Genomic DNA, 24,791 nt, shown 5'->3' with positions numbered 1-24,791 from the left:
AAATAAATGAAAAGATAAGATTTTGCATAAATAAACTTGCAAACATTTACTGCTTTTCCAATTCCAAAACCGTAAATACTGCATATTATTTTCTGTGATGGCACTAAGTAGTTTCAATGAAACAAAAGCCCACTTAACAATATCCCTATTGTTTTGTAATGTCATAATACATCTAAAATCTATGTGACATGCTTGACTTCAAAACTTTATTTTCCATTTGTAAACCATCAATTCCTTCCCCACCCCCCCGGAGATTTTTACTATGTTCAACCTTAATGACTTTTGAAACTTTGTGAAACAACCAATTTCTGGACTAAATATATTTACTATTTATAACTTCGTAAATGATGCCTGCATATAAAAAATTAGTCATATGTAGATGATACATTTCCTATCCACTAAAAGTATCCTTTGGCCCAGCATTATTGATTTGTATTGGGCATTATTGATTTTGTATACAATTTAATTATAGTATCCCATGGCCCAGTATTATTGATTTGTATATTACTAAATGCTAGCACCCAAGGCCCAGAATTATTGATTCGTATAATACTTAATGCTATTACCCTAAAGCCCAACAATAATGATTTGTATACTACTTAATGCTAGTACCCCATGGCCCAGTATTGCTAATTTGTATACTACTTAATGCTAGTACCCCATGGCCCAGCATTATTGATTTATATACTACTTAATGCTAGTACCCCATAACCCAGTATTGCTCATTTGTATACTACTTAATGCTAGTACCCCGTGGCCCAGAATTATGATTTGTATACTAATAAATGCAAGCACATCATGACCCATCATTATTGATTTGTATACTAATAAATGCAAGCACATCATGGCCCAGTATTACTGATTTATATACTGCTTAATGCAAGTACCCCATGGCCCAGTATTAATGGTTTTGTATACTGCTTAATGCTATTACCTATGACCCATCATTATTGATTTGTATACTACTTAATGCTAGTACCTTATGGCCCAGAATTACTGATTTTGTATACTACTTAATGCTAGTACCCTATGGCCCAGCAACCAAGTTCTTTAAAAGGTAGGTTATGTAAAACCAGTCCTGAAAGATCCCTTGTTTTTAGAAGGCATCTGTCATTTAAGACCATATTTTTAATGCATTTATCTATTTAGCTACATACTTGGATAACCTTGAATGAAACCAACTGTATTGAAACGCTATATGCTGGCAAATGGGGTGATCTCAAGATGGGTTTACTGTAGAATACATTATAAGCTAGTTCCAGTTCTTGAACTTCCATTTGGAAACCCTGTTAGCCAAATGCAGGATACAAGAAAGCTGTAGCTCTGACCTACCTGGGTCCTTAAGAAACTCTCCATCCCCTGCTAGCTCCGTCTCCCCTTCCATGCTGGCCAGGATCCCCGCTGTTCCTGATGTACTCTCTTGTTCTTCCATTATCCTAGCTTGCAGGTCCTCCTGTCAGTGGGAGAACACATCAGCACACATAGCACATAAGATGTTTACAACAATTTCCACTTGAATTTGCTAAATTATGAAATTCCAAAATGCCCACTTTTCCCCACAATAAGGAAATATCAGACAAATGTACCAGATGTACTGTGGAGCACAGTATCACCTATAACTTGTGCAATGATGTACCATCCATACTCATAAGTCAAGTCAAACTGCAAACAACAAAGATCATGATTTGATGTAGCTTCATGTGTCTGCAGATCAGGATCAATGTTGTTTGTTCTACTGATTACTCATAACAAATCCCACAGACTAAGATCTGCTGGTGAATTATGCAATGGCAGATCTGGGTCTGTGCAGTTTGCAGTTGGACTCTACATATATGTGAGTATATATAGTATGTTCCAGATGTCACTGACTTGCAAAAACATCAACATGAGAGGAAATTTTTAAAGCAAATTCTCAAAGAATATTTATCCATTTATATTAAAGTTAGGTAACTAAACTACTTTCCTAATCTTGCACTCCCAGAATGAAGAAAAAATGCATCTTCCTTGTCTATACACAACACATATGCCAAAATTAGTTTCTATGCGGGGATATTATTAAAACTTTCCCTTGCTACTGCCTGGTGGCCAATTGTCTCCTGGATGTGATCTAGCTGCAGCTGGAGTTCAACAATAACAAAGAATCTCACATTTCTGGGAGGGTTTAGGAGTAATGTGATCAGGTAAGTATTCTCAGAAAAACATAATTTACTATAGAATTTCCTTTCCCCATAAAAAAAAGTTACATGATCACTATTTTAATCTCATGTCCATGAAAATCTGCATAAATCTAACTTGGATTGGTGAAAAAATTTGTCACTAAATAAAAAAATGAAAATAGATGAGAAAGAACAAATCTTAATTGTAATTTTCCAGATAGTTAAAGCAGCCATGTATTCCAGCTGCAGATAAAAGAGTAAGTTAGTCCTAAATATTAACTGATCCAATAAAACCAACGTCACTTTGTGTGTGGTCCTGAACTGAAACTTATATAAGACTAATAGCAAATTAAATTACATTCCATATCAAATTCATAACAATGAGTACTATGCTGGTACAGCTGAATGAACACTTAGATTCATTAAATATAGAAAAAAGCAGAACAATTTTTACTTTGAAAGTCAGAAACAAAAATGGGACCAATGCATGCCTGAGATTGCTCACTTGGCTGACATCTGCTTAATAGCCAATAAAAGAGCAGCTGGCCAAGAAATCTGGGTCAGAAGTATGCTATATGATGAAATTTCTCCAGATCTAGTGATTATCCATGTTATAAAAACGAGAATTTCAAGGTTTCTCTGGCTTTTGTTATTATCTTCATCCATACTTGACTGCACATTTGTATAGTGTTCAACTTGCAATCCAAGGGTTGCAGTTTCATTAGCCACAAAGGCCAGCCTAGGTTGGCTGCCTTGGTGTGTAATTGGGAAAGGCACTTAGCTCATATTTCTACTTCATAATATAACCAATACCATGTTCAAAATGCTAAATACCTCCTTTCACAAACCGCCTTTCCAATATTCTGAATGTTCCCATGCCAGGACGTTTTGTGTCAAAGTCAAATTCAGTTCAACATTGTTTGGAAAGACGTCATAGTGTAATCGTTTTTCTACTCCCTGATGGTGGAACAGTATCTTTTACCATATATTCAAGCTAAGATACTATTGTCAAAATGTGTTAAGCAGTTATTGAGTAGGTACTGAAGATTGTCTACTTTAGTAATGGCATCGATACTGGATGATAGATCATTTGTATAAATGTGGTATCTTCATCCCAAGACACTTCCAGTCAAGTTTGGTCAATCCCTATTCAGTGATTTTGGAGTAGTTTAAATCTGTAGTAACAGTGGCCACACTGGATGGTGGATTACATTTCAAGGCATGTTCCACTCTTAGTAATGGTGGCCATCCTGATGATGATAGATCAGCATAATCTGTACAAATATTTAAGTTTTTTTTATGCCAAGATGCCTGCTGTCAAGCTAGGGAAAATTCTATTCAGCAGTTTTGGATAATTATTGTTGCTGTTTTGGGTCCAACCTTATTTATCAGTGCAAGATAAGGCTATACTTGGCGGCCTGTAAAACTGATGGAGGAAAAACTTGTTTTAGAAAAAGTCACCAGAAAGTTTTCTACTATTAGTAGCAGATTGGCAATGTGTCTACTAGTTGGCCTTTATGCCAGATTCAGTTGAAATTGGTCAAGGCTTAACAGAGAAGTTGAAAATAGCAACTGTTGATGGATTATGGAAAGATTTTTCTATCTGTGGTAATGAGAATCATATTTGATAGTGGATCAGCATCATTTCGAGAAAACTGAGAGGCCTTCATGCCAGTATGCTCTGTTGCAAGTTTGGTTGTATATGGAGAGTGAGAATTGAAAATATCAATTGTTCAACAGATGCTGGATGATGCACAACTGACAAAGGACCATACCATAAGCTCACCTAGCCTTAAGGTCAGGTGATCTAAACAACAATAGAGTACTTCAAATGTTATAAATATAGTATATAAACATACCTTTGACATAACCTGAAGTGCTGGAGGAAGGTCATCCATTGTAATGACTTCAATATCACCATTTAAAAGCTGAAAACAAGGTAAGATATATTCAAATCTAATAGCAGACATATAAAGATTATGGACAGGACTAAATTTCATGGAATATATTTATATACCTTGTATCTTTATCATTAGCCTCCTCTTAAGGAAGAATGTCTGAATTCCCTATAAAAAAGGATAAACCACTATCCTAATATGATGGTAGTACAACCACTTTGCTAACATTTCCTTTACATGATATAGCCAATACCCTGTTTAAAGTACCATTAAAACCAACAAAATAAATCTCCATGCATTTTAAATAAGGTCTGATAGCACGAGCTGGGTCTTTCTTAGCTACCTCTCTCAATATATTAATAGATTAGATGGACTGGATAACACCCTTCTAATTACCTACTGATGGTAACTGATTCTTAGCAATGAATTCTGGTTGTGTCATTAACACCACAGACCCATCTGATCTGAACTGGGGATAGTTCAGGTCAAGTAAAAGGGCCTGCAACTCACCCACAATGCATGCTGATGTTAGTGCATGCAGAAAGCATGTATTGTAAGATAGCAGCTTCGAAGAGGCTCTGAATAAGATTCCAATTTTACAAAAATGTCCAACATTACTAGAGGGGCCCCGAGTGGCCAAGTGGTCTAAAGCGCTCTCCGTTACGGATCACTGCCATCTCACCTCTGTCTGCGTAGGTTCGAGTCTCGGATTCGGTCAATGTGGGTATGTGAGAAAGCTTGCCAGTATCTTCTCGAGGGTCAGTGGTTCTTTCCAGGGTTTTCCCGGGTTCTTCCTCCACCATTAATACTGGCTGCCATGTATAGCCTATCATGTGCTGAAAAATGGCGTTAAACCCTACAACAACAACAACCAACATTACTAGACCCACTTTCCTGCACAGGTTCTCTCACCTCATAAAATCTGCTACTGCATTTAGCAAGCCAAGCCTTACTGTTTGAGATTAACCTGTTGACGAGTTCTTGAACAAGGAGATGATGCAGTCGACTTTTTATAAACATCATAGGCTGAGATTTAGTTATCAAGGTAAAGCACAACATTGATAAATTGTTCCTCTGAATGCAAACTGAACTAATTATAACATTTCCATCTTGAATCCGAAAGATGTTCCTATGTTCAACAGAGTATGAAAAGTAGGTCACTGTCTCCTCCACTGGCCAGCAATAAGTAGTCTCTCTAAATCTAAATCTCATATTGCTTAACCATTACATGAATATTCCCACTTTAAATAGATTACCTGACTAACTTCCCCTTCCATTTCATTTGGCAAATAACAAGTTTCCTTCTTTCCAAACCAATCAATGATTTGAATACAATGGAGCCATGAAGCTTTTGGGAAAGCTAATGCAGGCAGATCTAACAGCTTCTCCTCCAGTGATAGGTAAATACTGTGGAGCTGACAACCAATATGAATTGCTGGATTCAGAACAGACAAATTTTCATTTAGGTGTACATCTGTCACAGTCACAACTAAAAAAAACTTGAAGAGGTACCTCTAACATAGTATCAGTAGATGCCTGTTTGAGCAGTCTACCCAATTTTTAAGAATAGCAGATATACTTTTCTTTATATCTGAAAACCTTGTGCGACCAAATTCTTTAATCCTCTGTAAACAACCCATCCTAAGAGTAATTAACAACTGTCAGTGTATACGTTTTGTTACCTAAACAACTGAACAAGTTGTCGAGACATGGTTGAAATATACAAACACATGCAACTCAATATATACTTTTATACAGATCATGGTTGAGTCAGTTAGCTGATGAACTCACATCTCCATTAAAATGTGAAGCCCCATTGGTCATATTAGGATCTGCCTCTGAATTCTCGGCCCCCTGATCTGCATCATTTTGGTCTCCTTCAGCCGAAACCACACCAGCTGGGTGGGAAGGGGCCATAAAAGCAGAGTTATCGTCTCCATTAATGATCTCCTCCCCATCTTCTTCCCATGAGGCATCCTCTAGCCTATAATCCCGTGATACTGCCGTCTCAGATGGGTCTTCATTGCTCTGAGATTCATCTGCATCCTCATCCTCGTCATCCTCATCACTGCCAATCCTTAAAGTCAACACAAGATATGTATGTAGCATATACTTTGCCATGTTAATGAAATAGAAAGAACTACAATCATAAATCTGCCCTTTGTAAAAAGATCCTTTCCAACCAGCAAAGCTTCTTTACTGTGCTAAGAAATTCCATGATATTATTCATGGGGCAACAAGTTTGTGGGGATTATTATGAAAGTCAAAGCACCCATCCCCTTCCATATACAACAGAAAAGCATCACTTGCTTGTTCAATACTGAATGTATTTACAGTGCCAAGAAATATATATATATATATATATATATATATATATATATATATATATATATATATATATATAAAATTATTATATACTTATGAAAAATCTGAAAACAGAAAATGATAACCATTTATGGCAAGTCCTGTACTCTCAAAATTTTTTGTACACATCCATAAATATCATAATTAATAAAATTTGTATTTTTTCATAGATATTCTTTTTTAAATTCATTAAAATTTCATTTGAAAAAGTTAAAAAAAGAATGATCTGCCAAAGATTTTACAAAACCACCATATTTTACCTATAAAAAAAAGAGATTAAATAATGTGTAATGAACACACTGTTCTGTCCTTTGTTCTTTATTTTTTAATTTTTTCCTCATATTATGGTGTTTTATACTTGAGTTCAGATTTCAACTGACTTTAATTTTTTTACTGCTGTATGATTTAGAAATTACAAATGACCAAATTCATTGCTTGTTAAGTATGTTTAATCAAATCTTCATCTGAAAAGTGTAAGTTTCTGTTAATTTGTGTTAAATATTTAATTGAGGGATGAAACATAAGAAACAAGAAAATATATTTTCATTGCTGCTAATACAGTGCTACCCACTTGTATCTACATTATGTCAACAAGCCACCAATGTCAACAAAAATACAAAGTCCTCATCTCATGGTCTATTATTACATGTACTACCAAATTTGTCATGCTTACGTCAAGTTCGAGATATAAAAAAATGTACAAGTCGAAAGAAGCCCTCGGTCCCATATTGAACAAATTCTTTGTTTTCTTATTGCTTATGTCAACAAATTGCAATTATTTGATGTCACCACTAGACTTTAATGCTGCAGTTGCATTACCAAATGGGCATATGTTTGGTCCTTGGAATTTGGTTTACGTGGCAACTTCAATAACACATGCACGATTCATCAAACAATCCAGGTACAATCACCTTTCATCAAAAGAAGCTGGCACCAAACTTGTCTAGAGGCTATCAAAACTGATCGATGTTTGCATTTTCCAAAGTTATCAGGTGATGGGAACAAATTTATTGTGATGTGTGAGTTTCATTTTCTCCAGGAAAAAATGTAACTTTATTATGTTTACAATGGCTAACATAAAACACAAATTAAATTTACAATCTCCTGAAACTAAATATCTGTCGTTAAGGAGATTGAAGGTGGGGCAGCTAGCAAATTTGTGTGAAAAATTTCACTTACATAGGATGGCTGAAAGCTGCTGAGTCAATAAAAAAAAGTACTATATTGAAGGCAACTGCGCTAGAAGACTGCTAAATTTGTTGTGAAGGAGGCTAAAATAGAAGCTTATATAAATTCAGAGCTCTTGTTATGCCCTATCAGCACCCATTCTGCAAAAGCATTTAATTTTAATTAATTCAAATTTTAATTAAATTCCATTTTAATGCATATATTGATTTTAATATAGAAAACACATTGTTAAGAAAATTATGTTTCTCCAAGAATACTTAATCTCATTATGTTAGGAATATTAGCCTGCTATCTCACGAGTCTAGCCCAACTAAAAGATGAAAAATCATCTTTCCGTGTCTATATCAATAGACAAATGGCAATAACTCTTGCTCATTACGTCCCCTTGGCACCACCAGGTATCGCTAGGTTTTTGCGTAATGGGATTGGGGAGTGTATTCGAAGGAGAAAATCTTAATTATATGTATTACTGTTTCCATCTTTGTGAGTGTTTTACAAAAGTACAAGTTTTACTTAAGCTTGATTAATTCAAAACTTGGTGACAAGTTTTCACTTCCCTATGAGTAGTCCTTTTCCCTTAGCCTCATTAAGAAGTTTACGTTTGTTCTTTCTGGTAGCCCAAAATCTAGACCACTTTAAGTATATGTAACATGTAAATACTGTAACTACTAAACAGCCACATGCTGCTGGTGACAATGCATATACTGTAGTTAATTGTTCAGTTACATGTGTTGACTGACAATGGATTGTACAGTACATAAAAGGAGACAACCATTTTTTTCATACATCTGTTTATACATTGTTTAATCGGATATGACATATACAGGAATTTTTTAACATGTGACTTATACCCAAATTCATGGATTTTTCATGTGTATGTACATGTACTGTAATTCACACATTATGGATTGTATAACACAAAGGTAACATAAATGTAAGCTGTCAATGTACAAGTGTATTTCAAACTGCATTTGTCTATTGTCTTCATTTAAGCAAAACTGACATTGTTTATGTTCTCAAAGTGTAAAACCTACACAATCATGACCAGTTACCCTTTACAGATAAATTTCACTTCTCTGCTGAATACTGATTTTTTATCAGCCCCCTCCCCAACCTTATCCTGACAGCTGCTTATGTCGACAGTATTACCTCAGGCTTGAAGACATCATGATAAACAGGTAAGACTGTACTGCAGATTTTTTTGGATTACCATGCTATACATCTGGCTTGTTGTTGTCAATGTTATCCTTGTTATTACTGATATTGTCATGTATTAAACATTACCATATTTATGCTGACACATCCTCACAATTGAAAATTCAAGCAATAATTGTTTTAATTCATGTTAACTACATAGAAAGTCAACTTTAAAATATTCCATGCTGAATGATGTACATTACTAGCACAGGTATCCACTGACATATGCAATTCAGACTTAAGCCAATTTTGCCTTAATGCAATTTCATATAAATTTTTTGCAGTATTCTTAACAATGAAATCAAAACAAAAATGAAATTATTTGTCTAAAACAAAACAAATTATGATTCATAAATGGCTAAAGTCAATGGAATTAAAGTTAACTGAAATATATAAAAATTCCATGAAAAATAATGGCAGTGAAACAAAAACAATTAAAGTTGCATGACCGCTCATGGGAACACAAATTTTGTGCAAAGTCGGGAGTCAGCTGTATAACATGTATTCCACTGTATTGTGGTTTTAATCTCTTACAACATAATTCAACAGAAAATTAAAAATAAACAAACTAACCATCATTTAAATAGAATGCCTCATGCAGAAAGACTTTGTCCATCGCTTTTTGAAAGGATATCGCCTCATTGTTTGCTCAAATCTATCCTTATTTTTTTAATCACACTTACATTGTTACCTTTACCTTTGAGAATGAATAACAAGTGACTACTTGTTGTCATGACAATATCTAATGCTATTCATTAACAGAAGGACAATTGCCCTTACGGCTCTTAATCCTGAAACAATCATGGCTAATGAGCATTCTTTACCAAGCTGTCTACTGTCATAGATTTGCTAGTGAGAAGTATTACAACTGAGAATCAAACTGATGTTGTAAGAGAAAGAATCTTTTTATTTCTATACACATGCACCTCCAACTTTTTGTTCAGGCACTGGCTATTAAACGCATTTAGGGGCCATCCATTTAGTATGTATGCAAAAATCTGGCAAAGCTTGACCCCTCCCCCCATACACAAGCATACTTTTTTTTACACCCACCCACCTGCATACCTATGCTTGATGCCCCCCCCCCCCTTTGAATTCTATAGAATGGCCTATATTTAATACATGCAGAAACTATCAAGGATTAATAATATTAACGTGTTTAATAAAACAGATAGTCCACCGATGTTGAATGACTGCATCAAAGAAATAAGCTGCATAACTTTATAAAGTCTGTCTAGTGTCCACAAAAATTCAAATGCCAACTGAACCCAGTCGAACAGGTTACATATTAGACAAATTATTATCACAGTTTCACCCTCCCCATTTCCTATGCATACGTACATTGTCAGCAGACACACCCAACCCATATGCAAGCATATGCATTTGGGTTACTCCCCTCCCCCTCCATGTGTACATACTAAATGGATGGCACCTTACCACTAATGTTCTTCAACCAAATTGTTGATTTGTTCATTTCCTAACCGATATCCTTACAAATCTGATCCCATCTGTGGGTCTCTAGCACCCATTCATGCATGGATTGCTCCATATTTACCTGGATAGTAAATCTCCTCATGAATCATTGATCTAGAAACTTGGTTGCAGTCAGATCTCCAAGAACAATTTCATTAAATTTTAATAATTCTGAACAACAAGGTGGGTTTTTTTTGGCATGATGTGACAATTCCTCATGCAATTAAAACAGGAATGAATTATTTGTTTAAAGATGTTAATTGTCCTCATCAAAATAAGTGTGCCTTTGTACACAATTACCATATAACTGTACAAGAATGTAACAAAACAAGGAAGATCACAATCACCATGCAACTGTACAAGAATGTAACAAAACAAGGAAGATCACAATCACCATGTAACTGTACAAGAATGTAACAAAACAAGGAAGATCACTATCACCATGCAATCCCCCTCTCTCTTTCTCTTACTACATACAATTGCCAATGAACTGCACCATAACAACCTTACACACACTAGCACATTGTTGTTACATCCCATCTCCATCTCTCTCTCTTTCTCACACACACACATATATATATTCACTCAAAACCAAAGTTTTTGTGTTTTTGTTTTATTAATATTTTTTTTTACTTTACTGCAGTTTGATTTATTACATTAATGTTGTTTTAAGAATACAGGTAGCAGGTAATTTTGGTCATCCTGTTAGTTATTATTCATTCTTGATTTATTATTTGCTTTTAAAAAACATGTTATTTATAGGAATCAAGGCATGTATGAGCAAAATGAGACAACAAATTGTAAAAACAAATGTTAACACCACAATGGTTAGGTCAAAAAGTAAAGTAAGTATTTTATTTCCAATCCCCTTCTTTTTCATATATGGTCACAACCCAAATATAATGATTAATTTATTACAGATAATTTATTCGTGCTCACAATATAACAAATGTATAGTGTACAAAATATATAATTATGGGACTTGGCATGCAAAATTGTATGAACTTGAAAGTTCTGCACTAGAGTACTTACTCTTTCTAGAATGCCACATTTTGTGCCAGCACTAGTGTAATGTCTCTACCTATTCTACCACTGTTCATGCCAGCACTAGTACAATGACACTAGTAAAAATTCACTATCTAGTAATAAATGCACTAGTGTAATGACTCTATCTAGAAATAAATCTAGTAAAAAATGCACCAGTGTAATGACTTTATCTCTTAATAAATGCACTAGTGTAATGACTCTCGTCTACCACTATTTATATGAGTACTAGTTTAATGACTAGTAAAAATTCACTATCTAGTAATAAATGCACTAGTGTAATGACTCTGTTTAGTAATAAATGTACTAGTGTAATGTCTCAATCAATTCTACCACTGTTTACGCAAACACAAGTTTAATGACTAGTAAAAAATGCACAAGTGTAATGACTATCTTGTCGACCACTGTTTATGCTACCGCTTTAATGACTAGTAATAAATGCACTAGTGTAATGACTAGTAACAAATGCACAAGTGTAATGACTCTATCTAGTCTGACTATCTATTATACAACTGTTTATGTCAGCACTAGTTTAATAACTAGTAAAAATGCACTGTGTAATGACTCTAATAAAAAATGCCCTATTGTAATGACTCTAGCTAGTAATAAATTCACTAGTGTAATGACTATCTAATATACCACAGTTTATTCCTGTATTAGTGTAATGACTCTTTCTCATAAAACGTACTGGTGCATGACTCATTTAGCAATAAATGCACAAGTGTGATGACTTCTAGAATAACAGCCTGTGCCTGGACTATTCTAATGATTCTATCTTGTAATATATGCAAAATCATGGACTGTGTCATTCTTTGCTTCCAAAGCATATATTATATATATTTTTATTACATAATACCCACTAAAACCTTATGCAAACCAATTAAATTTGGAAATATCTGAGAAATGTGAAAGCAGTTGAGTGCAAGAAAAATAAATGTTGACCACAGTTTGCACTTTTTATTTAAGCATGAATACCCTTAAATAAGATAAGCCACCATTTATCCATGAAAAATGCAACATAAAACAGATCACAAAAGTTCTGCATTGTCTACTGTTAGACATTGTTAAATGCTGAAAGATCTATCGATGCAAAAGCAGTTACCTTATCTATTAGTCATTTCATGAATAAAAATGTACTCACCATATTTTTAATTTTGTTGATCACAAGTGCTATTCACAATTCCACTGAACAAACAGAACATAAATGTTCCAAAATGAAAATGCAATTGTTTCAGTAGCAGGAATGGTAAAGCTAACTGTGTGTAAGTGAAATTCATTTCTGAAGGCAAATGCTGAAATACAGCTGGGATTCAGGAAAGGATAAACCATCTGTGAAATGAGCAAAACCATGAAAGCTAGCTTTTAGAAATCCTGGTTGATGCAGTTTAACTCTGAGAAACTCAGCAGAAATGAGGAGTATTTAAACTTTTCATAAACAGCAAAAGCCATATCAACATTATACAACAGCCACTGACATAGCAACACCCTCTTGCACTGAGGCAGATGCTGAACACTCAGCAAGATCATTGGGGTAGTTTAACCAAAAATACCATCCAGTCTATAAAACCTTTCTCGACTCCAAATCATACTCAACAAGATTCTGACCAATGAAACTGCTGCATTTGTCAATTTTGAGAAGGTCTTCCTGTTTGTAGTAATATTTATTACTCTAGATGCTGAGTAACATTTTATGATTGAGGGGGCTATAACACCATTTCAAATTTAAAAAAAGAAGAACACAGAACTGAAATCTAATCATTTCACTGGAGATTAAGCAATTTGTGAACCATTATTTTTCAATACCTGAAAAATGTGAACCTGAAATTTTAAAGAATTGAGTAGACTCTGAATTGCAAATCAATCCCACTTAATGACTTGTAAGTTTTCTGTCCCTTTGTTTTTTATTTTATTTCATTTTAATGGGGTTCTTGAAGCTGATACATGACAAAATTTTAAATGAATAAATCAACTGACATTTTGTTACAGCATGGACAACAAGTTCAAGAGGGCATACATTAATATGTGAAATTTTGGCAAAGTATATTACCTTGTGAATGGTTTAGTTTCACTGATAGACAGCTCAATCTGTACAGCATCATACTTCAAATCCAGCTCATCATCTTTGTCCTCCATCTCTTGAATGTGAACCTGACTGGCCATCTCATCGTCACGGGCCTGAAATAGAGATCATATACTTAAACCCTGGCAGCCGAGCGGTTAGCATGTCCTGCTTATAATCAGTGGGTGACAAGTTTGAATCTTGTCCAAACAAACCCAAGCTGAATTCCTTGGCGTGCCTTAGGGAAGACACATTACTCCTACTGCTTCAGTATTCAATGTTTTTGTTGTAATGATGTGCCATTCAAACTGAATGAAAAGGAAGGGGAATTTTTACAATTTTGAACTTACATTTTCATAAAAGCAGTTCCTCAGTGTTGGAAAAAGAATCTAATGCAAAATGTAAACATTAATCAATGAAATTCATACACTGTTGTTATTATATTTAATGTGTGGATTTGATATAAACACTGAAGAATCTCTTAATCACTTTTATAAAAGTGTAAAATCAAACAAAACAAGCCGCTACCCCATGCCTATCCAACTCTATGCAAATAAATAGTTCATTTTGAAACTATTCCTTGAATTATTTCATTTCAGTTCATGGCTATTGAGAACGAATTATAATGCGATTTCACATCATTAAATACACAATATGGTGTTTGTATGCACTATCAGGAAACAGGCTTGATTTTACATCACTCACAATACTGGGCAAAATGAATTTCCTGGAATTCAAGATAAGACCATTTTTCATTTTAACCGTCAAGTATCAAAACCATTTGTGATATTCTTGAATGATAACAAGATTGTTAAAATGTCTTTCTGCAGTTGGTGTATTTGAGAGGTAGTGGAGCCTCTTCTTAATATCAATGTGATCAGAGAATGTATTCAAAAGAAAATTTTGATTTTCTCAGCACAAGTTCATGTGAACCCCAAAAAGACACCAGAAAAAGATGAACATTGTGCTATTTTATCTGATGAAACAATACCATTTTAATTTGTGTACAACCAGCAGCTAAATGTACCAGCATGCTGGAGTCTTGGTAGTTTGTTCCATCTGTGATTGAAAGAAAACAGCACAGACCTTCATCTGCTGGCATATTATACCACAGCAGATCTGTGTCTTTGTCATTTGCAACTGGATACAATTAATACACAGAAAATATACATGTATCTACCTTTCAGCAGGTCATGTTATGATCTACTCACCTTTCCTAGGTCTTCCATCTCCCGAGGGCTTGCCTTTAAACTAGCCTCTTCCTGCTCATTGTCACTTGCCTGAGCTGTTGAGCTCTCTGTTGTGTCAGACTCTTCAGACTGGTCATCAGTTCTCTTTCTGTCAGAAAACTAAAAAATCAAAAACATGGTATACTTAGCTATCATAGAATGTGTATATGTAATATGAATGCCCCACTACAGTACCTAAGAAACTGACCTGAACACAAAACTTCACCAAGATATGATCAATGGCTAACACAACATGTTCCTATCATAATTTTTGTAGGATAGAAACTGAATGACACTGACGCATGTAATCTTCTGCAAGGATGAATGAAATTAAGGAAACAAGCTGTCCGAATATTAGAGAAATGAAAATAAGAACCTCAGAAAGTACTACTTGCCAGTGATGTTTCACCAGAGGTTAAGGTAGACTGACTGAGTTTTCAGCATATATCTAATGTACCTAACTTCATCTGGGTCAATAAATGTCACGAAGAACGAGATCATTAAATGAAATATATATATATACCTTATTTACTGTATATATCAGGACAAGATGAAATACTTCTTTTTTTCCTTTCCCAGAAACTTATGGTGAAACTTTTTTTCATCAAGGTATATGTCCCAATACTTAAGAAACGAAATAATTTTGTGTTGAATTTGTGCCCCCCCCCCCACTGCATGGTACAATAAAATAGATAAACAAAACACTTACATGAAAAATAAAATGAATGAAACTGACCTTGCATTGTTATCATTTTTTCCTTCTTTATTTATCATGCAAAATTTATTAATGAAAAAAAAATATATCCATGAACTCCGTATATGTAGCAGATGCTGACTGGCATATGCATCCTTACTGAAATGTATATCACTTATGTCAGATAACAAAATCGCAATATCACCCTACGTTTTAAGGCACCTGCCATTCATGCATAATACGTTATAAGGTGCAAAATGACTAAGACCGTATTGTATCCAGGTTAACTATATGACGGTATCTGGCGAATAAAAATCATTATTTGAAAATACATTCACTGTGAGTGCAAAATCTTTTTGCTAGCATGGGTTACAAAAGTATTATTAAAGCAAGTTATTGCTGTGTATTTATCCCACAAACATCAATGCCCATTTGTATCAAATATGATTACATATACCAAACAAATAGAAGCCTGGGTGATGAATAAACACAACTGGCAGCAAGCAATAAACTCATTGCTTAAACTTAACTACAGGATATCAAATACAAAGGTTATTTTATTACAAAGCAAGTCAACCGCGGAAACTGATTTTGGATTCTTTTAAGTGCACCGATTTTTTTTTAATGAAGTTGGCTGATATAAGGAAGCCAACTTTGGTTCCTTTGCATTCTTTAAAGTGTGCTCATTTATTTTGTTAAACAAAGTCAGCCAATATAGGGAAGCCAGCATTGATTCCTTTTTACCTTTATTAATGGGAATTTTGAAAATAAATTCAAACAATGGAACAGTTTTGAAAGCAACACAATCTAGTGTGGCATGCACGCATATCGATATAAGGCTGAACAGTAAATTAGTTTTTGACAGTTTCATCTAAATGTTCCCTATCCAAAGTTTATAGTTTTTTTTATTTTTTGACAACAAAAAGCATGTACTTTCTCTCGTGGGAATAAATGTAAGTCATTTCCAGATGGCATCCTTTATAGGTGGGAAATCGTGGCTAAGGGGAAGTAACTGCATTGTATACTTCAATTTTGAGTAATTAAATTATTTATTCTTAACACTTGATAATTTGTTTTCCTTTTTGAGCGACTATAACTACTTTTAATTATGTAATGCAAATCTGATGTAAAAAGAAAAATGTTTGAGTATGACCGGTTACCATTAAGTATTTACATGAATTTTATTTCAACACATGCACTTGTACTTTTATGTAAATTCATGCCAACTCAGTAAAACATCACTACTGGTAGCTAATAAATATGAGAAATTGTTGCAAAATTCTTCTGCTGGTCTTCGTCAGCTAAAATGTCAAAGGTGAGGGCATGAGCCTTGTTTTAAGCTTAAACGTCACTTGACTGAGGCTCATTTGCATGCAGAGTATCAAGCATAGACAATCGACAAATAATCTCCTTTAAATTCCACAACCAATGCAATGCAATTTTAATCAAGTTTGCAGCCATTAAACAGATCCTTTTTTCCTCCCACACCCGAGCTTTCTTAATGTCCAGCATGGATCACATCCTCTTCTTAACTTTTTGAGGTCATCCAGTAACTCTTACCCTTGCTTACAGTGCAGCCTATATTTTTGGAGAGGTGTATTGTGAATTCACTATTTTCTGTGGGGTATCAATTTTCATTTTATAAAACTCCTTTGCAAATCCACAAATTCAATAGCCAACAAAAAATTTTATTTTCACATAAACATGAAAATTAATACCTACATATATAAAAATAAAATATTTCTGAACAGGTTTTTTGCTGGGAATGCACAGTTAGTGTTTTGATTTAACTTGTGATGGGAAATCGACATGCAGATCGATAAAAACACTCCTGCATTCTAATCAACAATCAGACATTTATAGCATTAAAGTTTTGCAGATGGTCTAGTTGTAAAAACAAATGTGAATGTGTCAGCAATCAAGATCTCTTTATTTGAATATGTAGTCACTAGCAAACCATCACTTGATCACTTTTATCAGTGTTTGATACTTTATAGTTGATACTTTAGAGACAAAAATGCAAAAAAATAAGAAAAACATCTAATTGAAAAGGAAAAGATTTGACTGAAAAGGAATAGTTGAATAGTTTTTTGAAAAGTAAGGCACATTTAGAGACTAAATTACCACACCCACTAAATATCTATAGAATTCTTCACAACACATTGCTGAATGGCACACAGAGTTGATAATTTTAGTTAAATAAATGTCCAAAAATAATAATTACTGAAAAGAACCATATAGGTAATTTTGTGAATATGTATTCTATTTTACTTTTTTATGCAGATATGTGAATATGTGATTTTTTTTCTCCATTTTCGATGAAGATTATGCTTAGTATTTGCTTATCAAAATACTAACTTCTTTCACCCAGATAACTAAGCACCCCAGTGTTTAATAATTAAAATTCATCTTTAAGCAAAGACAACATCCATGATCCACAAGAGTGATCATTTTTAAAGCGAGATGAAGATGCAATTTGGTTCTTTGTTGTTTGTAAGGCAGGAAGTAAACCAGAAGTAAGGTTGGACCACTTTGTTCTGTGTCCTACCAAATTCAAAGGAAGCTAGTATGATCCTTAATTAGCATCAACCATCAGCACTGACTCCAAAATGTCAGAACATGACTCCTGGATCTGACATTTTTGGTCTGATTCCTAATATGCAACTGCTAGTGGGAGCACTGGCAAGCATGACTGGAACGCAATACATCACAAAGACCTCTTTTTGTAAATAAAAATGAAGTGCAAATGAAACACAAGCAAACTACAGATTTGATAAAATAACTATTTCAAGATCCGTACAAACATAATTTACGCATCAGTAATTACCATGATTAGCCACTACACCTGGGGCCTGACATGAAACGCACTCAATACACAAGTTTATTCCTAGCTTCTACAGAACTGTCAGAAAGTGCCTTCTGTGAATGTTAACATGAATAAATCTATGTGGTCATGAGCTAAATACAAATATTTAACCCAAGTTGGGAGGACAAAGTGACCTTTTTGGTTGTAATGCAGACCTGCCAACCCTGACAAGTCCATCTCAGTAAAGCAGATGATTTTTTTCTGCAAGTCTGACCAGTTTTCAGTAAGGTGTAACAAAATATCATAAACTGCTATTGTAAAGCTGGAAAACGTAATTAAAGGTTCGGTATTTGGAACGTGCAGCAACAATAAACATTATGTTCAACTGAAAAGTTTGTAAAGTATGCACAGACTTTATTTACCACTAGTACAGTTGCATAAATTTTAGTTCCAAACCCTATGCAGTTCAACATCTGTCTCTCAACTTGACATAATTCTTGGAAAGTCTTATTCTATTCACATGACGATGTCCCTTCCAGCTTTTTTTCACAGGAATCTAATTCTTCCTTTTTATTTTTTGTGTTGATTATTAACACTTTTCAAGAGGCTTATTTTCCCTTTCGGCTTAAACATGCATCGCTTGCTGGACACCATTCAAAAAAAATTCTATGATCAACAGTTTGATCATGCAGACACTTCACATGAACAAATAGGTGCAGTTTAAAGTGTCTAATGTGATGCTGTAAAGTTAGTCTGGTTCCTAACTAATTTCACTACTTTTAATATGAAACAAATTTTCCAGATTTTTCAGCAATGATAATTTTTCCGCAGTTTTATTACTTTTATGCCATAAGTCCGTATTTTAAGGGCAATTTTCTTAAGAGTTGGCAGGTGTGGTAAGGGTGTGATACTAACATGAATACATCAAGTTATCAAGTTTCATGACTTGAACATGAACAGTACCCAGAAAATGAACCTGAAAACAAAATTTCAACAATGTCATTGAATCATGAAATACATGTCACAGCGGCATCTATTGTAATCAGGGTGTAATACTGAACAATATGCATATGCTCAACAAGTTTCATGATTTTATGATAGAATGCATACACAAGACAAAAATGCCTAATAGTCAAGAGCTAAATATAAATACTCTAGATGTTAAACTATGTAACAGAAAGAAAGTGAAACCAACAAATGATTTACTTCCCTACCATGCAAAGTGAAAATTCAAAAGACACTTATAGCATTGTGAATTAAATCCCAAATCATCCTAAATATTCTTTCATAAGTCAACCGCTCCAATGGCCTAGTGGTTAGCGCATCCACTTCGGATGTGGAGGTCCTGGGTTCGATCCCCGACTGAGTCATATCAAAGACTTATGAAAATGCTACTAACAGCTGCCTCACTTGGTGCTCAGCATTAGGGGTTAGTGTTAGGACTGGTCAGCCTAGTGTCAGGATAATGTGACTGGGTGGGACATCATGCTACATGTCTGCGGCTTGATGCCTCAATGCTAAACATCACTATAAACTGTTGCACTGCAGACATCATAGCAATATAACTGAAAAATTGTTAAAGCTATGTTAAAATTCCAAATCCCATACACACACTTTCACAAGTCCAAAAGTAAAGAATGTTCCAAATTAATTCCAATAATCTTGAATTTCCTGATGTACCAGTCTTTAATGTTTTGATGTACCACAATGATATAATCCAGAATGTTTTCAAACAAGTTCTCAATGATCCCAAAGTAGTGTTTTAGTCCAAAAAGTAAATGAGCTCTTTGTAATTCAAAAAAAAAAATTAAATAAATAATTCCTGTCAAACTTATTCTGAATACAACTACAAACTTTGATCACAGATTCCCAAAGACTGATATTAAACTGGAACGAATAACTGTTTACCAAATCCTGTATATACTAATTTCACTTGACCTAAGATGCAATAGGATTTCCTAAGGAAACAACCAGGTCTTGAACTCAAATTCAAGTAAACATCTTGCTTACTTCATAGAATCATGACAAAAATCAGGTAGGTATTACCCTCAATCATGGACAAAACTGAAGCATACAATACAGATACATAACAATATCATCAAGTTTCATACTCAAGCATGAAAAGTGCCCAATAAATGAATTTCACAAAATTTAACCAAAGTCAGTCAGCATGAAATATGGGTCACAGTGACCAAAGTTTGCCATTCCCAGTGTAGTGCTCATCAAGATGCATCCTCTCATTAAGTTCATGATTCTAGGAAGGATAATATGTACATAGAATGGAAGAACTACATGGTCATGAGCTAGATGCAAAATCTTCATCCAAGACAGTAAAGTGTAAATTTTAAGTCAGTGTGATGATCTTTTGTTGTAAGGGAGCTGTACTAATAGAGATGCATACAACAAACTAGTTTAATGATAGTAGCATGACTTGTGCTTGAGAAATAAAATAACAAAAAATTTAGCTGATGTCAATAAAATTTGAAATATGGGTCACAGTAATCTACTTCTGTAACAAGGGTATAGTACTTACTAAGATGCATCCCCTTGCCAAGTTTTATGGTTCCTGATATAAAATCATGCATATTGGGTGCAAACAAACCTATGTAGATATGACAAAAACAATGTTTTGACAAGATTGTACAAATAATGTAAATGCACAGTATAAACACAGGCATCACCCTCAACTCCCTCCCCAGGAAGTAAGAGCCACGAAAATTGTGTCTACAAGCTAGGATGAAAGAATGGTTGATATGCAGAGAGGTTGTAGATATGTACAGCCTTCATATGTACAGATGCTGGTGCCAAAGGTAGTAAATGTTTCCTTGACTTTCTACAAGCATGTTAAAAACTCTTTTTTTTTATCCAGAGTTTCTCTACATGCCAGAATTAATTGTAATCTAGCATTTTTTCAAACAGAAAAGAAGTTTAAGAAGCTATGCTGTTATAGACAGACTGACAATTGATGGTGAGCTTCAAGAATCATGAAAATATTCATTTCAACATCACAACATTATCACCTCTGGCCATGACCCAGCTTTGATTTTGTCCACAACCATTGGATCATCCAGATCCTGCATCAGTCTGAAGAATGCCAGCTCATTGAAAAGAACTTCTGAAATGTCCACAACTAGGTCTTCACCGCATTCTCTCATCCTGAAACAGAGGAAATCATTAGTAACACTTAAGCCTAATTTGACAGTAATGATTGCCAAATTTCAGGTTGATTCATCAAAAAGTTGGGAGACTAGGTGCAAAGACAGAAAATATCAAATACTTTGTATCACTATATAATCTGCAAAATTTCAATGATATTAAAAACCTATGGGTACAACTTTTAATATTTGAGTTTTCAGCACAGGGTTGGATTTTAAAAAGTGTATGGAAACTATGTCATTGTCAGTCTGACATTTTGGGTCACAGCCAACAAAATTCTTCATAAGCTAAAGAAACATCCTGCAAGTGGTGCTGTATTAAATACTGTATTTACAAGAATGAAAGTTGCTCCTTGAAAGCTTTACTGAAAGTAATTACCAGAAGAAGAAAAAAGAACAATTTTTCAGAAGCCTACATATGGGTAAATTGTGCACAATCGTATTGCTTTAACAAATACCATTTTACAGCTCTTGAGATGCTGGCATTATCGGATGTCAATGGGGAGATTGCATGGGCTGTATATTCATAGTGGGAATCTACAAGAGAATTTATCTCAAAAACAAGCCATGCAGCATCATATTCTATGTTTTAAAAGTTTCCTCTTGATTGTTAATAGGATACATGTGTGATTTGTGTGTCTTACCACAAAAATATATTAATCTGGCCAAACATACGTTATGATATATGGGAAATGAAAGAGCTGTCTGTGCCCCATAAATGCCACTCACTTTTTCCCTTCAAACTTTGCAAGAGAATCCTGAAGCACAGTTCCCAGCTGTCTATGGAAGAATTTGGAGAACTCCTGCCCACTATCATACTGCCGGGTGAGGGAGAGAGCCAAGTTTTTTATGTAAGCCAGCAGTTGTGGTGAGCATGTGTTGTCCATGTGTTCTTTAATAACTGGCATAACCTCCTTCATGATGGTCTTAATGTGACGGTCAAGAAGCTGGGTATTGATTCTTGGATACTGAAATGAAAACACAAAAATATGAACAATAAAAACTTGTGTGGACATAAAATGAAATCACAGATTATGGAGAAAAGACATTTATCTCATCAAATCCAAAGTAATTCAAGAATAACTTCTGTTAATTTTAAATCTGGCAAATTCAACAATTGGTTTCAGTGGGCCTGAGATTGTTCACTGACTTATTAAGGTATAGATGTAATATGTAACAGAAACTGAATAGTTGATCTGGCTTGGAAACAATTCATCCCAGAATGATAATCATCAAATTTAGTATCAAAAGCACCATGAACAGTACATCATACACAAATCCTAAAATGAAATACATCCACCCTTTTATTTGTTCTTTTTTGGTGTGATGTCTTACTTCCAGAACAAGCACTGATAACTGTAGATGGTGTAGAAACTAAATCATTGTGCAAGAACTACTTTTCTTCTTTCAGTCACAGTTACCCTCACCCCCTAGCCCTACAGGCAAACCATTCACAGGTGTTTGGCAGCTGCAAATGGATCAGAACTCATTTTATTCTGTAGAAAAATATTTCTTTTTTTTTCTTTTCTTGCAGTGACAATGACCTTGAGCTTTGTGATTGTGATCCTGAAATCAATAGGGTTTGTGCTTGTGCAAGCCATCCCCAAGTTTTGGTAAATGTTGATGCTCGACAATATGAGTTGTTGTGCAGAAGAGAAATTGGTAAAAGAGAGATCGACATACATACAGATGGACAGAAAACATCATAATATGAAGGTGTATCAACATTAATCATCCAGTCTTCAATAGGTTTATCTGTTCTTTGTTATAAAAGCTTTATCTAATGGAAGGGGAAAACTAATGAAACAAATCTAAATAATTTTTATGATAGGATGCTCTGTTAAATTTGGTCAACCTTAACTGATAAATTTCGACCCAAGATGACTATTTATATGAAATCTTGTGTCTGTGGACTTGTAATGAACAAGAATATGTAAAGTATTAGGCATGACATAAAAGAATTAATTACTGGTACATCTGAAGTGGCTGAGCTCTCACTGCCCTGGTCCATAGCTGAACTACTGCAGGCTTCATTAGATCTTTCTACTCTGCCATTGTTACTCCCTCCAGCCATGTCCCTCTCGGCTTTAGCTTCAGATTCCTGCTCTGCCATCCTTTTCTCATACTCCCTCATCTTCTTCAAGGTCTATCAAGCAAAAATCAAAGTAAAGGTACAAGAATACATTTAACATTTTGTCTGTCTTGTTCTGGATTAGCTTCTTTTTGTAATTACATTCAAGAACTGGTATTATAAATAAACTCTTCCAAATTATCTGACAATAAACATAGGAAGATATGTAAAATTTACAATGCTAGAAAAATAAATAGTAGTCATATTTTCAATTGTTACTGGTGAAAATCACAATGCACTATACAGTGTGTGTGTGTGCATGTGTCTGTGTGTGTTCCTCTATGTTTAAGTGTATTTACAACAAAATATGCTTTGATACAATAAAATAATAAATACATCATATTATCACATGACAATGAATTTACCTATTCCTGGCATACAAAAATCTAAAAGTAATGAATAGCTAGTAAATCCATGTATGTGTGTGTGTGTGTGTTCACTGTGATGTCTGCAGCGTGGCAGTTTATAGTAATGTCTTGTAAAGGAACATCATGCCGCAGACATGTGGCATCATGTCCCCCCCAGTCACATTATCCCATCAACAGGTTGGCCAGTCCTAACACTAACCTCTTAATGATCAGTACCAAGCAAGGCAACTGCTAGTACCATTTTTATACGCCTTTGGTATGATTCAGCCAGGGCTTGAAGCTAACGACCTCCCACGTTCAAAGACGACATTCTTACCATTTTGACCACTGGAGTGGTCAAAAATCCTCTATCTACACAAGCTTGAAAGATTACATCTTTTTCAGATGCTCTGGATTACTGAATGATTGTTACAAAATGATTTATTTGTTGTCAGAATAGCTGTCACATAACAAGAGTCCATCTACCAGCCCCCTCACCCCCCCACCCCCAAAGTTTCTGGCAGTCCAAGACTGAACCCTTTCTTCTTTTAAGCTGATATTAACATCCATTCGGGAAGAGCAGTGATAACAAGATTTTCAAGATTGTCACTGTAGTATACAGGTCTCTTGAGTCATCTGTAATGAATGACAAAATTTAAGATGGGGTAGGGGCACAGAACATGGTCTGGAAACCCTCCAAAGCAACTTATATCATTCTTGTCATAGGGGAAGTGTCTTCTGTTTCATGGAAAAACTGAAATCCCTCACAAGGATGTTATAAAGGAAGCATAACCATGTCTAATCTCTTCCTCTAAAGGAGGGCAACTCTCTGGGTCAATGCAAAGGCCAGCAAGATTTGCCACTTTGGTGTCCTGAAGAGATTTAAGAAAATGGCTATATGATGATTGCCCAGATGGCTGATGTGGAAAGAAATGCACATCTTTCTACCAGGTAAAGCATAATAGATGCAGCTTGAACATTAGGTCAATAAGCATTGAGCTGTTCTGTTACTGCATGAGCCACGTTAAGAAGTACTCCCAAGAAGAAATG

The 24,791-nt window shown here is 34.8% G+C and overlaps 1 protein-coding gene across 8 annotated transcripts in view; it reads right to left on the bottom strand.

Annotated features, from left to right (window-relative positions):
* LOC149797805 (pericentriolar material 1 protein-like) overlaps positions 1 to 24,791 on the bottom strand; it is a 135,330-nt gene that overhangs the window by 1,452 nt on the left and 109,087 nt on the right. For all 8 annotated transcript variants that reach the window (XM_089962781.1, XM_089962786.1, XM_089962783.1 and 5 more), the window contains 8 exons: positions 23,233 to 23,409; positions 21,993 to 22,231; positions 21,129 to 21,264; positions 14,591 to 14,728; positions 13,368 to 13,495; positions 5,846 to 6,131; positions 4,016 to 4,084; positions 1,333 to 1,453 (listed from right to left, as the gene is read on the bottom strand). In XM_089962781.1, coding sequence (XP_089818907.1) covers positions 1,333 to 1,453; positions 4,016 to 4,084; positions 5,846 to 6,131; positions 13,368 to 13,495; positions 14,591 to 14,728; positions 21,129 to 21,264; positions 21,993 to 22,231; positions 23,233 to 23,409 — 1,294 coding nt within the window. The remainder of the gene's footprint in view (positions 1 to 1,332; positions 1,454 to 4,015; positions 4,085 to 5,845; positions 6,132 to 13,367; positions 13,496 to 14,590; positions 14,729 to 21,128; positions 21,265 to 21,992; positions 22,232 to 23,232; positions 23,410 to 24,791) is intronic.

Source organism: Sinohyriopsis cumingii, chromosome 6 (genome assembly GCF_028554795.1).
Source record: "Sinohyriopsis cumingii isolate HCF-2022 chromosome 6, ASM2855479v2, whole genome shotgun sequence".
Classification (NCBI taxonomy): domain Eukaryota; kingdom Metazoa; phylum Mollusca; class Bivalvia; order Unionida; family Unionidae; genus Sinohyriopsis; species Sinohyriopsis cumingii.
The sequence above is the reverse complement of the archived record's forward strand: the minus strand, read 5'-3'. Positions and strand labels throughout refer to the sequence as shown.